The 17,776-nt window shown below is 42.3% G+C and overlaps 1 protein-coding gene across 1 annotated transcript in view; it reads left to right on the forward strand.

The window, feature by feature from the left end:
- The first annotated feature begins 240 nt into the window (after nt 1–240).
- syngap1a (synaptic Ras GTPase activating protein 1a) overlaps nt 241–17,776 on the forward strand; it is a 65,706-nt gene continuing 48,170 nt past the window's right edge. The window contains 3 exon segments of the mRNA XM_030789229.1: nt 241–262; nt 9,154–9,290; nt 17,390–17,510. Of these exon segments, the coding sequence (XP_030645089.1) occupies nt 241–262; nt 9,154–9,290; nt 17,390–17,510 (280 nt within the window).

Raw genomic sequence — 17,776 nt, forward strand, 5'->3', positions numbered from 1 at the left:
TTACAATCGAACGCTCACTGCATTTTTTGAGCAGCGCTACATATCTTATTTCTACTGGCCTGTATAACTACTAACATCGAATGTGGATTAATGCAAGAAAATGGCGATACGCACGTTCAACAGCGTTTACATCCGTAAACTATACCAGTGTAGTTATCTTTCCGATACGGATGACACTTCTTGAAAAGTATCGACAGATTACCCGGTTAGTCGGGTGAGCACGTTTGATGTCGTTGGATCATGTCCTATGCGTCCTCTCAAGGTAAGGGTGAATGTTTTTTAATCTCTCTCTCTCTCTCTCTGCCTCTCTCTCTCCTCACCCATTGATCACCCACTGTGCGAGAAAGATTACAGTATGGCAGTAGCATTGCGCAATTCATGAGAGATGTTCTTCAGTGCATGAATAGTATTTCTGCGAGGTTGTCCAGTCCATTGGGTAAAGTGTAGCACTGTGCAGGAATTCATACTGTGTAGGTTTCCTGTTCTAAAGACAGTGCAGACGTCGTGGTACGGTCACGTAGTGTAGCTCAGGTTACTTCACTTGCTATAGCAGAGAACTGAGGAGGAACAACTGGGAATCATTAAATGCAGATATATTTATTTATCCTTCAAACTCTGTGGTGTCCAATTTTTTGAGCGTTTTGCGCGACTTAATTTAATTTACGTACGACAATAGCCTATATGTGGTGCAAACTGTAACCACTGAGAATATGGCGCTTTGGTTAAAACTTTTCTCTCTCTCTCTCTCTCTCTCTCTCTCTCTCTCCTTCTCTTCAGTGTAGCGTTCCATATAGATCCTCTCGCAGTCCCTAAAACTCACAACCATAAATTCGAGGCCTATGACTGCATGGTCGCTTTATTTATAGAAACTGAGATGATCCAATTGTTGGAGGTTGTGATGCAGGGAGTGCGAAATTTAGAACAGAGGATGAAAGAATTTAGAGTATTACGCACGTCAGCAAAGGATCATGGGAGACAGAGTAACAGGGTAAAATGTAATATTCAGATATTAATGTAACATGTGGATATTTATGCTGGTTAGGGGGTATCCTGGGAATAAACTAGCCCTGGAAACATGACAGGGTGGATAAACTAATATATATATATATATATTTAAATGTGATTGTGTGTCATAAATTGTCACCATTTAAATGTGATTGTCATAACTCATTACCATTTAAATCCCTGTACATCAGCACATGATTTTTGTGTGGTAGTGTTATTTGTTTCTATTTTAAAAGTCCCTGAAAGCAAGTTATTAATGTTTGAAGTTGGGTTTATGATTGGGGTTGAGGATGATTGGCAGCATTAATTGGAGGGATTGGAATTAGGATTAGGGTCAGGGCTGGGGTTAAGTATTCCTGATTGTGGGCTGTTATGCCTTTTTGGTTTTGATTACGCTCAAAAAGGCGATTAACATAAATGTTTACATGACTTGAATTCTGAGCTCTATGACTTTCATCTGTATAAGCACTCTTCTAACCCTAACCCTAACCCTATGGACTGATATGAGGCAATAATGATATTTATTATCATCACAGTGTCTTAAATATAGCATCAACCAGAATTTTGTCTCCATCTATGGGGTTCAGTTGATCCTACTGGGCAAGATGAGCCAGACTGAATGAATATGATGATTGTCTGAATACCCTCAGATGCCACTGGTCCTACAGTTAGTGAGGCACATTGCTGTAGCTTGTGGTATAAAGTAGGCAGGTAGGCATCAAGTATCCATTTACTGTTTAATTTAATGTTAGAATGGGCAGAATGAGAGACCTAGATGACTGTTGTGAGTCTGTTAACTTTTTGACTGTTGAAGTTAGGCTACAAATAAGCACATAATAGTAAAGGACAATAGTGGTGTGATTTCATAACATACACTATATATATATATATATATATATATATATATATATATATATATATATATATATATATACACACACACTGCCTGGCCAAAAAAAAAGTCGCCATCTGGACTGGATTTGGAGCCTCTGGAGGCAGTGTTATGATCTGGAGTTGCTTCAGTCGGTCAGGTCTCAGCTCAGCAACGTTATGCAGTAATAAAATGAAGTCAGCTGAGTACCTGAACGCACTGAATGACCAGCTTATCCCATCAATGGATTTGTTCTTCCCTGATGGCATGGGTATATTCCAGAACGACAATGCCAAGATTCATCGGGCTCAAATTGTGAAAGAGTGGTTCAGAGAGCATGAGGAATCATTTTCACACATGAATTGGCCACTGCAGAGTTGTGACCTTAACCCCACTGAAAGTCTTTGGGATGTGCTGGAGAAGACTTTACAGAGTGGTTCTACTCTCCCGTCGTCAGCAAGATCTCAGCCAAAAATGAATGCAACTCTGGACGGAAATGAATGTTGTGACATAGCATAAGGTTGTCAAAACAATGCCACAGCGAATGAGCGCTGTAATCAAAGCTAAAGGGGATCCAATAAGATATAAGAGCGTGCAACTTTTTCTTTTTGGCCGAGCAGTGTGTGTGTTTGTATATGTGTGTGTGTGTGTGTGCGTGTGTGTGTATATGTGTGTATACCCATATACATACACGCATACACACACACACACACATATATATATACATACACACATACACACACACACACACACACACAGTGGTTGGACATAGTAATGGAAACATGTGGTATTTCAAGACCTATAAATTAGCTGACGTTTAGACGTTAATACGATTCCCAGTGATATGTAAATCTTATGTATATGGGCTGCAGACATCCTGTGCTTTGTGTATTACCCAAGATTTTTCTTTCTCTAGAGGTCTGCGCATTAGTATAAGTCAAAATATTTGACCTCTCAGACTTCCAAAAAGGGCAAATTGTTGGAGCAATTGTTGTTTAACGCATCAAGAGGAACTGTTTCTAAAGTCATGATGGCTTACCAAAAACTCTGGGCGGAAGCCAAAACTCTGTGAACGTGACTGCAGAGCACTAAAGCACATCATGTCAAAAAATCACAGAACCACAGCTACTAAAGTGACTGCAGAGCACTAAAGCACATCATGTCAAAAAATCACAGAACCACAGCTACTAAAGTGACTGCATAGCTAAACCAACATCTTGCTAACCCAATATCCACCAAAGAGTTTGTCGAGAGCTCAATGCAGCTGGATACCATGGAAGGGCTGCCATTGCCAAACCTTGTCTTTCCCCCATCAATGTTCGAAAACACCTAAAATGGTGCAGAGACCATCAGAAGTGGACAGTGGACCAGTGGATGAATGTCTTCTTTTCTGACAAATCATCTGTCACGCTATTTCCTTTTTCAGGATTAATTTTTATGTATGGAGGAAGCCAAAAGAAGCCCTTGATTTCAATTGCCTGACCCCAACCATTAACCATCGAGGTGGTTCTGTGATGGTTTGGGCCGCAATATCGTGGAGTTGTCTTGGTCCTGTGTTAGCACATGGTAGGGTTACCTCATACTCACCCAGTGGTCCAAACACTCTTTCCAAACGATGGTACCATCTTTCAAGACGATAATGCGCTGATTCACACTGCTGAAATCATTATAGACTGGCATAGACGATAATGCACTGATTCACGCTGCTGAAATCGTTAAAGACTGGCATAGACGATAATGCGCTGATTCACACTGCTGAAATCGTTAAAGACTGGCATAGACGATAATGCGCTGATTCACACTGCTGAAATCGTTAAAGACTGGCATAGACGATAATGCACTGATTCACGCTGCTGAAATCGTTAAAGACTGGCATAGACGATAATGCGCTGATTCACACTGCTGAAATCGTTAAAGACTGGCATAGACGATAATGCACTGATTCACACTGCTGAAATCGTTAAAGACTGGCATGAAGAGCACAGCAGTGAAGCTGAACACTTGGATTGGCCCCCACAATCACCAGATCTGAACATAATCGAAAATCTCAGGTATATTTTGGAGCAGCAAGTAAGGAGCCACCTCCCTCCACCATCATCTCTGAAAGAGCTGGAACAGGTTTTGCTTCAGGAATTGATTAAAATTCCCTCAGCCACTGTCCAAAAGTTGTATGAATCTATTCCTTATATGTATATATGTGTGTGTGTGTGTGTGTATATATATATATATATATATATATACACACACACACACACACACACACACACACATATATATATATATATAATGAAACTAAATGCATATCTGCTGCAATGTAATATTGTGGTCACATGACTATTTTTGAGAATGACTGCCTAGAAACACAGGGTGTATACAAACATTCTTCACATTACATTGATAATCCAGTTTTTTCCATGTGATCTGAGGATTCTTCTGTTGCAGATATACTGCACACCTCCACCATCTGCAGACATGTCCTCTTGCTCCCCTCAGGCTGGGCCTAGATCAACTGGATCCTAAATGAACTGGATCAGTTGTATTTGTGTTGAGTTTGAGCACAAGGCTGTTCACACAAAGGCTCCTCTGGAAGGATGTCACTTCTCCCGATGTTCACCCAAGATGCTCTGTGCATTAGACTCGATGGTAATGAGCTGTTTCATGCAGTAATGCTAAGAAGTGCGTTTCTGGCTTGAATTTTTATCTTCTTGTTAAAATTTACAGTGACTCCCTCTAGAGTTGGCCAACAGTTTGATTACATTAACTGAGAGCTGATAGAGAAGCAGAACAGCTGATGATCTAAGGAGACTTATTGTTTATGGAATAGATATTTCTCAGTACAACAAATACAGCATATATAGTCCATAGAGGTTTGCTGTTTAGCTACATATATTCGTTGTAAAGTGAAAATATATTATTTTATTCTCTTATACTGTTATATGCATCTTCTTTGCTGTCCTTTGTAAATTCCATAAACTGAATCAGAATAGGACCTTTCTTTTAAAGCTTAATGAAACACTCCAGCTCCTCTGCACACACAAACACACACACACACACACACACACAACACATACACACAATCAAAACTCAGTACCTAAGATATCGGTGAGCACTCTCTGAATGACATACTGTACAATGTAGAATTTGAAGAGAGTGACCAGACTATTAATCATTTTCGTGTGTCCTCAGATGTCACTTTCTCATATATCTAGATTTCAGTGGAAATATTCACTATTAAAAGATATGTTTATTAAGTCCTGAAAAATGATGTTCATTTTTTGTTCAGTGCAGGTTTCCTTTGTAATTATAAGGGTTAGGGTTAGAAGTAATCTAAAATATTTGGAGACATGGAGATTATTCTTCTCTGTTCTCCGAGTTCACGTCTATCACACATCTCACAAAACAACCTTATATTTTCATGACAGGCTCACCATAGGCTCATGTAACCTAATGAATGCTTAGGTTGTATTACATTTTATGGATCACTTATTCAAGAGGACTAATAAAACAGTTTTACCAATTAAAAAACCATGGCCTGAAAGACTCAAAATATTGATGACATCAAATGCAAATACAAATACAACTTACTCAAAAATGGCCCCAAATACCATAGTTCTTTAACAGATTAACAAAAGCCATGCAGGCTGCAAGAAGGATAGAGTTCCACTCTGCTCTGTGAGTTATTGATTAACTATTCCATCTCTGTATATATATATTTATATATATTAGGGCCTGCACAGAGTACTCAGGCATTTGAGTTCTCGAGCAGTTACATCAATTCTTGAGTTTCTACATTAACATCATGTAGTAATCAGGTGAAGTTGATCTCCAAAATGCAAACTGGGGTATGACAATAGGTAATTTTTTTTTTTGCAGTAGAGGAGTTTTCCTGATGACCACAGCCCACTGGTTGGGCTTTGACAACCTTTCCCCAAACGGTGAATGTGCTGATGGCATGTGATCATAAAGAGATTGTTCAGTAGGGGGCAATGACATGTGATCATAAAGAGATTGTTCAGTAGGGGGCAATGACATGTGATCATAAAGAGATTGTTCAGTAGGGGGCAATGACATGTGATCATAAAGAGATTGTTCAGTAGGGGGCAATGACATGTGATCATAAAGAGATTGTTCAGTAGGGGGCAATGACATGTGATCATAAAGAGATTGTCCAGTAGGGGGCAATGACATGTGATCATAAAGAGATTGTTCAGTAGGGGGCAATGACATGTGATCATAAAGAGATTGTTCAGTAGGGGGCAATGACATGTGATCATAAAGAGATTGTCCAGTAGGGGGCAATGACATGTGATCATAAAGAGATTGTTCAGTAGGGGGCAATGACATGTGATCATAAAGAGATTGTTCAGTAGGGGGCAATGACATGTGATCATAAAGAGATTGTTCAGTAGGGGGCAATGACATGTGATCATAAAGAGATTGTCCAGTAGGGGGCAACGTTCCTGAGCCATTAAGCTCCACGTTTCAGCTCCCACTCATCGCCCCAGTTTTTTAAACACTTTTTTGTAAGTGTGTCTGGACTTGTGGAGGCTACTGAATATTTGTTTTCTTCATTGGGGACTTTTTAACACACAGTTAATTTTATTTGGGTAACTTTGAGAAACAGTATCATAAAGTCATAAAGTCATAGAGTTAAATGTTATTTAAAATAATTTCAAGTTAAACAAAGTCTTTTATTTGTACATCCAAAATACAAAACAAAGAGGATCATTCTGCTGTGTAGACCTTTCACTAAACATGGGAATGGTTTATGGTTACAGCCAAAGCAGCCCCATTAGCAGCAGTTTGTTGAAAGACCAAAGACACTAGTCAGTCAGAAATAGCTGCCGAAATGCTATTTTGTGATACAGTATGTATACAGTGTGAGGAGTGAATGTATGATATTAAAACCTTCAGAGGTTTTCCACCCTTACACCTACGTGCACTTTAGATTCAGAGACAGAGAGGTGGAGACTATTCTCTCTCACACATCTATTAGGGTTGCTATGGGAACAAAGCGTTGGTTCATTTCTCCAAAATAGTTCCTTTCCTGTAGTCCCTCCCTCTCCCTCTGTGAAGTCATGGAAATGCTGCAGTATGTCCTCCTCCCTCCTCACTCTCCCATCCTCCACTTTCACCTCACTTTGTTCCACTTTCCTTCCCTCTCTGTTTATCTGTCCCCTTAAGTCATGTGTCTGTTTATCTGTCTCTTTAAGTCATGTGTCTGTTTATCTGTCCCCTTAAGTCATGTGTCTGTTTATCTGTCCCTTTAAGTCATGTGTCTGTTTGTCTGTCCCTTTAAGTCATGTGTCTGTTTATCTGTCCCTTTAAGTCATGTGTCTGTTTGTCTGTCCCTTTAAGTCATGTGTCTGTTTGTCTGTCCCTTTAAGTCATGTGTCTGTTTATCTGTCCCCTTAAGTCATGTGTCTGTTTATCTATCCCTTTAAGTCATATGTCTGTTTATCTGTCTCTTTAAGTCATGTGTCTGTTTGTCTGTCCCTTTAAGTCATGTGTCTGTTTATCTGTCTCTTTAAGTCATTTTAGGTCCGCTCTGTTCCTGGTTGTCATGGTAACATGTTGGAGCAGTTTGAGTGTGAGAGAGTGGGTGTGCGGAAGTGACATCTCTTGGGCTGTAACCCAGCTTCCTGTGCACTGTACTCTGTGTGGGCAGGACTGAAACAGCATGCAGACTGTTTTTAACCCTAACCCTAACCCTAACCCTCTGCTCCACTGCACTCTCACACACAACTGCTCAAAAGGAGCAACTATCTTGTCCTCCCCACCCTCCCTACACAGGAGGACAGTAAAATGATGACATATTTCACATTGTTTTTCCCAAGAACAATAGCCCTCTTCCTGAGTGGTTGATAATGCATCTGAATTACAACAACAACAAAATAATAATAACAATAGTAACAACAACAATAATAATAATAATAATTGTAGTAGTCATTGTTATGATCTGGATACATCTTGTAATAATTTATAACAATGATAAGATATTTTAACTACAGCATAAAAGAGCCTCCCAGATGGTTCAGGTTTGTTCTACAAAACAAGTTATCCCATAGGAGTTTAAATCTTAAACAGATACCCACACACACACACACACACAGGTTTGTTCTACAAAACAAGTTATCCCATAGGAGTTTAAATCTTAAACAGATACCCACACACACCCACATACACCTCCCACACCACCAACCAACACACACACCCACCCACATACACCTCCCAAACCACCAACCAACACACACACCCACATACACCTCCCAAACCACCAACCAACACACACACCCATATACACCTCCCACACCACCAACCAACACACACACCCATATACACCTCCCACACCACCAACCAACACACACACCCACAGGTTTGTTCTACAAAACAAGTTATCCCATAGGAGTTTAAATCTTAAACAGATACCCACACACACACACACACAGGTTTGTTCTACAAAACAAGTTATCCCATAGGAGTTTAAATCTTAAACAGATACCCACACACACCCACATACACCTCCCACACCACCAACCAACACACACACCCACCCACATACACCTCCCACACCACCAACCAACACACACACCCACCCACATACACCTCCCAAACCACCAACCAACACACACACCCACATACACCTCCCAAACCACCAACCAACACACACACCCACCCACATACACCTCCCAAACCACCAACCAACACACACACCCACATACACCTCCCACACCACCAACCAACACACACACCCACAGGTTTGTTCTACAAAACAAGTTATCCCATAGGAGTTTAAATCTTAAACAGATACCCACACACACCCACATACACCTCCCACACCACCAACCAACACACACACCCACCCACATACACCTCCCACACCACCAACCAACACACACACCCACCCACATACACCTCCCAAACCACCAACCAACACACACACCCACATACACCTCCCAAACCACCAACCAACACACACACCCATATACACCTCCCACACCACCAACCAACACACACACCCACCCACATACACCTCCCACACCACCAACCAACACACACACCCACCCACATACACCTCCCACACCACCAACCAACACACCCACCCACCCACATACACCTCCCACACCACCAACCAACACACACACCCACATACACCTCCCACACCACCAACCAACACACACACCCACAGGTTTGTTCTACAAAACAAGTTATCCCATAGGAGTTTAAATCTTGTTGTATATCATGTGACTGTATGTGCTTGTCTGTGTTAATATCAGATGCCAGGTGTGTGTCCCCTCCTTCCTCACGGCCTCACACCCCTCTGAATGGTCACGCCTCCTACGACTCTCCTGGATGGAGCCGAAAACTGCGAGTGCGAGACGGAGATCAGTTCTACATGTTAGACCAAGAGGAGGTAAAGCCCTCTCAGAACTGCAAACGCTGCTCTTTTCCAATGACACCTTTTAAATAACAAATTAGCTCATACAGCAACAAATGAACAGACAGCAAATCCCTCTCAGGCAAACAAAGCCTTCATACATTTACAGTTGGGTAAGATTGGCATGTTTAATATAGGGGAGGCTGGTTCTACCCATGGGCTGACAGGGGCGTGGTCCCGGTAATAGAGGAAATCCATGTGCTGGCAGCATACTGGGAGGTGGTAGCCATGTTATTGTGTCTTCTTGTTGGGTTAAGAAAAATTATACAGAGAGGTATACGTACCATATTTCCTTGGCGATATTCTCACATCAGACTGGGACCAGCTGCTCATATGGGCTATTCTTGGCCTTTACTGTTTGATTGATTGATGGAGCATGGCTGTGTCTTGTTTGTTGGATAACCTTCATCTGCTGCCCTATCCCAAAGACCCAAATTTCTAAAAAGTTCAGAGGACAAATTCACTGCTCACTGTTCACCGTGTGTGCAATCACAGACAGTCAACTAACACACACAAACACTGCATCAACACACAGCTAATTAACAAACCAGCACACCACCAACACACAGTCAGCTAACACACACCGACACACCACTAACACACGATCAACTAACACAGTCCTACCAACACACAGTCAACTAATACAGCAACATCCCACTAACACACAGTCAACCAACACCTCACCAACACACAGTCAGCTAACACACACCGACACACCACTAACACACGATCAACTAACACAGTCCTACCAACACACAGTCAACTAATACAGCAACATCCCACTAACACACAGTCAACCAACACCTCACCAACACACAGTCAGCTAACACACACCGACACACCACTAACACACGATCAACTAACACAGTCCTACCAACACACAGTCAACTAATACAGCAACATCCCACTAACACACAGTCAACCAACACCTCACCAACACACAGTCAGCTAACACACACCGACACACCACTAACACACGATCAACTAACACAGTCCTACCAACACACAGTCAACTAATACAGCAACATCCCACTAACACACAGTCAACCAACACCTCACCAACACACAGTCAGCTAACACACACCGACACACCACTAACACACGATCAACTAACACAGTCCTACCAACACACAGTCAACTAATACAGCAACATCCCACTAACACACAGTCAACCAACACCTCACCAACACACAGTCAGCTAACACACACCGACACACCACTAACACACGGTCAACTAACACAGTCCTACCAACACACAGTCAACTAATACAGCAACATCCCACTAACACACAGTCAACCAACACCTCACCAACACACAGTCAGCTAACACACACCGACACACCACTAACACACGATCAACTAACACAGTCCTACCAACACACAGTCAACTAATACAGCAACATCCCACTAACACACAGTCAACCAACACCTCACCAACACACAGTCAGCTAACACACACCGACACACCACTAACACACGATCAACTAACACAGTCCTACCAACACACAGTCAACTAATACAGCAACATCCCACTAACACACAGTCAACCAACACCTCACCAACACACAGTCAGCTAACACACACCGACACACCACTAACACACGATCAACTAACACAGTCCTACCAACACACAGTCAACTAATACAGCAACATCCCACTAACACACAGTCAACCAACACCTCACCAACACACAGTCAGCTAACACACACCGACACACCACTAACACACGATCAACTAACACAGTCCTACCAACACACAGTCAACTAATACAGCAACATCCCACTAACACACAGTCAACCAACACCTCACCAACACACAGTCAGCTAACACACACCGACACACCACTAACACACGATCAACTAACACAGTCCTACCAACACACAGTCAACTAATACAGCAACATCCCACTAACACACAGTCAACCAACACCTCACCAACACACAGTCAGCTAACACACACCGACACACCACTAACACACGGTCAACTAACACAGTCCTACCAACACACAGTCAACTAATACAGCAACATCCCACTAACACACAGTCAACCAACACCTCACCAACACACAGTCAGCTAACACACACCGACACACCACTAACACACGATCAACTAACACAGTCCTACCAACACACAGTCAACTAATACAGCAACATCCCACTAACACACAGTCAACCAACACCTCATCAACACACAGTCAGCTAACACACACCGACACACCACTAACACACGGTCAACTAACACAGTCCTACCAACACACAGTCAACTAATACAGCAACATCCCACTAACACACAGTCAACCAACACCTCACCAACACACAGTCAGCTAACACACACCGACACACCACTAACACACGGTCAACTAACACAGTCCTACCAACACACAGTCAACTAATACAGCAACATCCCACTAACACACAGTCAACCAACACCTCACCAACACACAGTCAGCTAACACACACCGACACACCACTAACACACGATCAACTAACACAGTCCTACCAACACACAGTCAACTAATACAGCAACATCCCACTAACACACAGTCAACCAACACCTCACCAACACACAGTCAGCTAACACACACCGACACACCACTAACACACGGTCAACTAACACAGTCCTACCAACACACAGTCAACTAATACAGCAACATCCCACTAACACACAGTCAACCAACACCTCACCAACACACAGTCAGCTAACACACACCGACACACCACTAACACACGATCAACTAACACAGTCCTACCAACACACAGTCAACTAATACAGCAACATCCCACTAACACACAGTCAACCAACACCTCACCAACACACAGTCAGCTAACACACACCGACACACCACTAACACACGATCAACTAACACAGTCCTACCAACACACAGTCAACTAATACAGCAACATCCCACTAACACACAGTCAACCAACACCTCACCAACACACAGTCAGCTAACACACACCGACACACCACTAACACACGGTCAACTAACACAGTCCTACCAACACACAGTCAACTAATACAGCAACATCCCACTAACACACAGTCAACCAACACCTCATCAACACACAGTCAGCTAACACACACCGACACACCACTAACACACGGTCAACTAACACAGTCCTACCAACACACAGTCAACTAATACAGCAACATCCCACTAACACACAGTCAACCAACACCTCACCAACACACAGTCAGCTAACACACACCGACACACCACTAACACACGATCAACTAACACAGTCCTACCAACACACAGTCAACTAATACAGCAACATCCCACTAACACACAGTCAACCAACACCTCACCAACACACAGTCAGCTAACACACACCGACACACCACTAACACACGGTCAACTAACACAGTCCTACCAACACACAGTCAACTAATACAGCAACATCCCACTAACACACAGTCAACCAACACCTCACCAACACACAGTCAGCTAACTCACACCAACACCCCGCCAACACACAATCAGTAAAGCTGATATTGTTCTGAAAGTTATTTTTTGTAAAGTTTTTTTGCATTCAGGCATTAAGAGGCCTTTTTAGCATCGGTTATGTGAAATTTTAACCAAAGTAACTGAGAAATACAGAAATACCATGACTATATAAGTCTGACTGACACCTGAATGATTTTACTTGGTTTCATGAGAGAGAGAGAGAGAGAGAGAGAGAGAGAGAGAGAGAGAGACCATACCTTTTTGTTCTTCTATGCTTGGCCACATGAGGGAGTAGTTATTCAACATTATGCTTAGTTGATCTATGAGCAGACTTACACACTTACACAAACTTAATTTCTTTCTGTCTAATAAGATGCAGTGAATGTGTGGAATTAGATCTTTAGTACAGGTCCCTGCCATCACTGTTTTTGGCTGAGATTCCAAACTGAATTTTACAGAATTTAGAATGAACTGTAAAGGCACTGAATAAAACACCGGAATGATTAAAAAAAGGGTTATTTCCCAAAACAGTGAGTCATTTGTTGCTTTTACATAAATCCAAAAATTCAAAGGAAATACAGAAATACTGTGACTATATAACTCTGACACCTTAATTATTTCACCTGGTTTCATGTGAAAGAGAGAGAGAGAGAGAGAGAGAGAGAGAGAGAATTCAAAATTCTGGATTTAGACGGCACTGCCTATGACGGAGTCCTGCGTTTGTGCCCCCATGACAAGTACTTTGTCTTATGTCTATTTTTCCCCACTTATTTTGCGCAAAATATTCAGGGACTTATCACAGACGGCTGGGAAATCTCACTAGCTTATGGAATTAATTGTACTCACCGTTTTTATAAGGACTTTCACCCCGGCTCAGACTGGCCTCCAGAGCTCCTCAGAGGCCAGGAGAACAAAAGCCTGTTTCCGCCCAGGCTCTGGAGGAGGAAGCACCAGGGGAAGTGCACTGGTGTGTGGAACAGGCTGCAGGCCTGGGCACACAGGACACCGCTTCCCACCATCCTGTTAGCAAGCATCCAATCCTGGAAAACAAACTGGATGAACTTAGGCTCGGTATCAGGTTGCAGCGGGATTTCAGAGGCTGCAGTATCCTACGCCTCATGGAGACATGGCTCACCCCAATGATGCCGGACCACACTGTACGGCTGCCTGGATTCCCCGTACACTGCAAGGACAGGACGGAGGACTTGGGTAAAACCAGAGGTGGCGGAGTGGGCATTATGGTGAATGGGAGATGATGCAGTGAGGGGAACGTCAACTGGCTCTCGCACTCTTGGTCACCCGACCTGGAATACCTGGCTCTGAAATATTAGCTCTTTTATCTTCAAAGGGAATTCACCTCATCTATAATTGTCAATGTTTGTATTCCACCACAGGCAAACACAGATACAGCACTCACAATTCTGTACAAGGACATCTGCTCATTTCAGTCAGCTAATCCAGATGCTGCGCTGATCATCATGGGGGACATTAACAAATCAAACCTAAAAAAGTTTTACCTGACTTTTTCCAACACATCACATGTAGCACCAGGGGGGAGAGGTCCCTGCATCACTGCTACACACAGCATCAAGACTCAAATAAAGCCGTCTCCACAGAAGCACTTGGTGAGGTATAGGGTTAGGGTTAGGGTCGCACCACCCTGCTATTCTGCTAATGCTGGCGTATAAACAAAGGATGAGGAGGGAAGAGCCGGTGACACTCGAAGTCAGGTGCTGAACCATCCAATCAGAGGCCGCACTGCAGGTTGCTCTGGATGACGTGGACTGGGAGATGTTCTGACACAGCTCTGATGGCGACATTGATGTGTTTACGGAAGCAGTGCTCAGCTACACACATCTTCTGATAGGGAGACTGTACCTGTCACCACAGTCAACGTTTTCCCTAATTAGAAGCCATTGGTGGATCGATCCATCTGCAAGGCTGTTAATGCACGCACCACTTCCTCAATCATGGGCCTGATGACTGGAGACATAGGGTGGGTGTTTAAAGGAGTAAATCCATGAAAGGCATGTGCTCCAGACGCCATCCCAGGGCATGTCCTAAGCTCACTCCAGTTTTCTAGGGGTCGACTGATATGCATTTTTTATGGCTGATACTGATATCGATATCTGATGGCTTAGGATGGCCGATAACCAATATTTGGCCAATATTTTGGGCCGATATTCATTTATCATATTTGGCAGTTGCAATAACAGAACTACTTAAAGGGAATCATAATGAATTTGTTTGAAAATACCTTCTATGAGAAACAACAGGCAATATACAGCTCTAATATCGCTTTACTGCGTGAATAATTATTCTTTTACTAGCTTTAAAATAAAAAAAAAAAATCTGTTTACATAATGTGGAAAAACCTAAAGTGAAAAAAAAAACACTGTTTAAACTAAGAAAGTATACTAAGTGTTCAGAATTCATACTAAAGATTGAGTCTATTTATGGTGTGATTCGGGATAGCTGTGACCACTCCGGGCATTTGGCAAGAATGCAACATAGGTGTCCAGTTGCCACTCTTAGTTTTCTTTAATGCACATGTATGGCTCTACAAACATGAGAGTTCAACACAATTATTACATGACAAATATTAAGCAACCCTAAAATGCAAAGTAATAGCAAGGCACAGCTGCACTTTGCTAGCAATATATATCTTACTTACTTAAACACTAATAATCTGGCTTAGACGGGAAAGATTCAATTACAGCATTTCACAAGATATAGCATAACTAGCAGTACTGGGTATAAATGCTTCAACATAACATTGTTATATCAGTAGCATCGCATGTTTATCATGAATTGGCACCATCTCTCCGCAGTGGCTTCTGCCTGCACATTAGAAATACGGGTATCACCATCTTACAGCCGGTAGCTGGTTATCTGTGGTAGGCTACTTATTTATGTGGCTGATCCTGCATTTGTGCCCATGTAAGTATGTCCAACAATAGAGATTCAGTTGCATCCTGGTACTACTCTGTATTACCAGCAAGAACACTCGTTTTCATGATCAAACTTCCAGATAACAGCTTCGGTGTTCAGGACATGCTAGGCTACATGCTGTTACCCTTACTCAGCATTTATCAGTGATACTAGATGACATAACATTGAAACCTTCTGTCTTAAGTTACCTGCAATTTTATATGATAAATTAACGATCTACATACATAAATTGTGTGTTCACTACCGGTGTGTTGGATGGGTTAAATGCAGAGACAAATTCACTGCTCGCTGTTCACAGTGTGTGTGTGCAATCACAGAGACTTAACTTAACTAAGTGGGGCTCTAGTGGAGGGGGTGAGGTACCTTGGTGTCCAGCTCACCGAGGACTTGACATGGACAAACCACATAGACAATCTGACAGTGAAGGCACGGTAGCGCCTCTACTTCCTGCACCGCCTGGTTCAGGCTCCTCCCACAGCTGCTCAACACATTCTATGCAGGCACTATCGAGAGCCTCCAGCAAGGGAGGGCAGGGAGGATAGTTAAGGACTCCAGTCACACGGACCACAACCTGTTCTCAGTGCTGAGGTCAGGCAAAAGATACCGCAGCCTGAGGACCAACACTAAGAGGCTCAAGGAGGAGCTTCTTCCCTCAGGCGGTCCGGGTGCTAAATGGGGATGTTTCTCGGGGGCTGCACCCCCAAATCACCTGAAACACCTGACAAATAAACACATCCTGCCCATATGTTTATATGTTTGTAGTTGTACAGATAGTACAGAGGGGTACAGATGTATAGTTGGTTGTAGATATATGCCTATACTACATCTATATATTACATTATATTTAGATTATGTTTATGTTTATACTACATTTATTATTTATACCATTTGTTCTTATTACTTGTTTATATTACACATAATATATCAGGTTTATATTACATTTCTTATTTATATTACTTTCATTCATATCTACATTTACTATATGTGTGTTTATAGTACATGCTCATGTTATATTTATATTATATTACATTTACATTACATTACATTACATTACTTATTCATCTATAATCAGTAGGCGATTTGTAGGGGAATGAGGGGGGATGCCATCCCCCTTGTCAGCAAAGTCACTAAAATGCATCCCCCTTGTTAACCTGCCATCCCCCTAAATACCCTACAGAGAAATGTCAGTGGCCATTGGGCCATCCCCCTTGTTAAAAAAATAACAAATTGCCCACTGTCTGTGTATTATTTATATTACACTACACTACAATAAAAACATAATATCTATCTATCTATATATATACTTTTATTTGATAATACACAAAAAGAAATGTGCACATAAGTTAACAGTTACAGTTAAAATGATTCGCAATATTTGTTTGCACATGTAGGGTTCTGTGAATGAGGTTTCTGATTCTACACTACACTGTTTGTAGGGCTCAGTTTATGAGTTAATTCGCTGAGCTGTTAAGTAATGAGGAGAGTCCAGTGTCCTGACAAACCAGAGTGTCTCTGTCCGCCCTGTTTGATAAACTGCAGAATTCTTTGGAATCCAAGGTGTTTGTGGGTTTGTATGCAGGTTCAGTTTTGAAGAAATGCAGTAGTGTGTCCATACATGAGTCTAAGTTGTGCATGCATATATACTGATTCAGACATGTGGTCTGTGTCCTTTTAGATTCATCCCCTGCTCAGGAACGAGCGTTGCTCCGCAGAACGTTGCCCAGCATCTCAGCGGAAGAAACTACTCCGCAGGACCGTCAGTGTACCAGTGGAGGGACGACCTCATCCTGAATCCGGTTAGAAAAACACACACACACAGACTCACACACTCTCACACTGCATACACACACACACACACACACACACTCAATCACACTGCATGTACACACACACACACTACATGTGCGCACGCACGCGCACACATACACACACACACACACACACACGCACACACACACACACACACACAAACCCCATACATACACTTTCACACACAGACACAGAAACACATACATGCACATGCAAAAATCACATAGGGACACATTATTAGACTGAGTCTGAC

This window comes from Chanos chanos, chromosome 12, assembly GCF_902362185.1.
Source record: "Chanos chanos chromosome 12, fChaCha1.1, whole genome shotgun sequence".
NCBI lineage: Eukaryota > Metazoa > Chordata > Actinopteri > Gonorynchiformes > Chanidae > Chanos > Chanos chanos.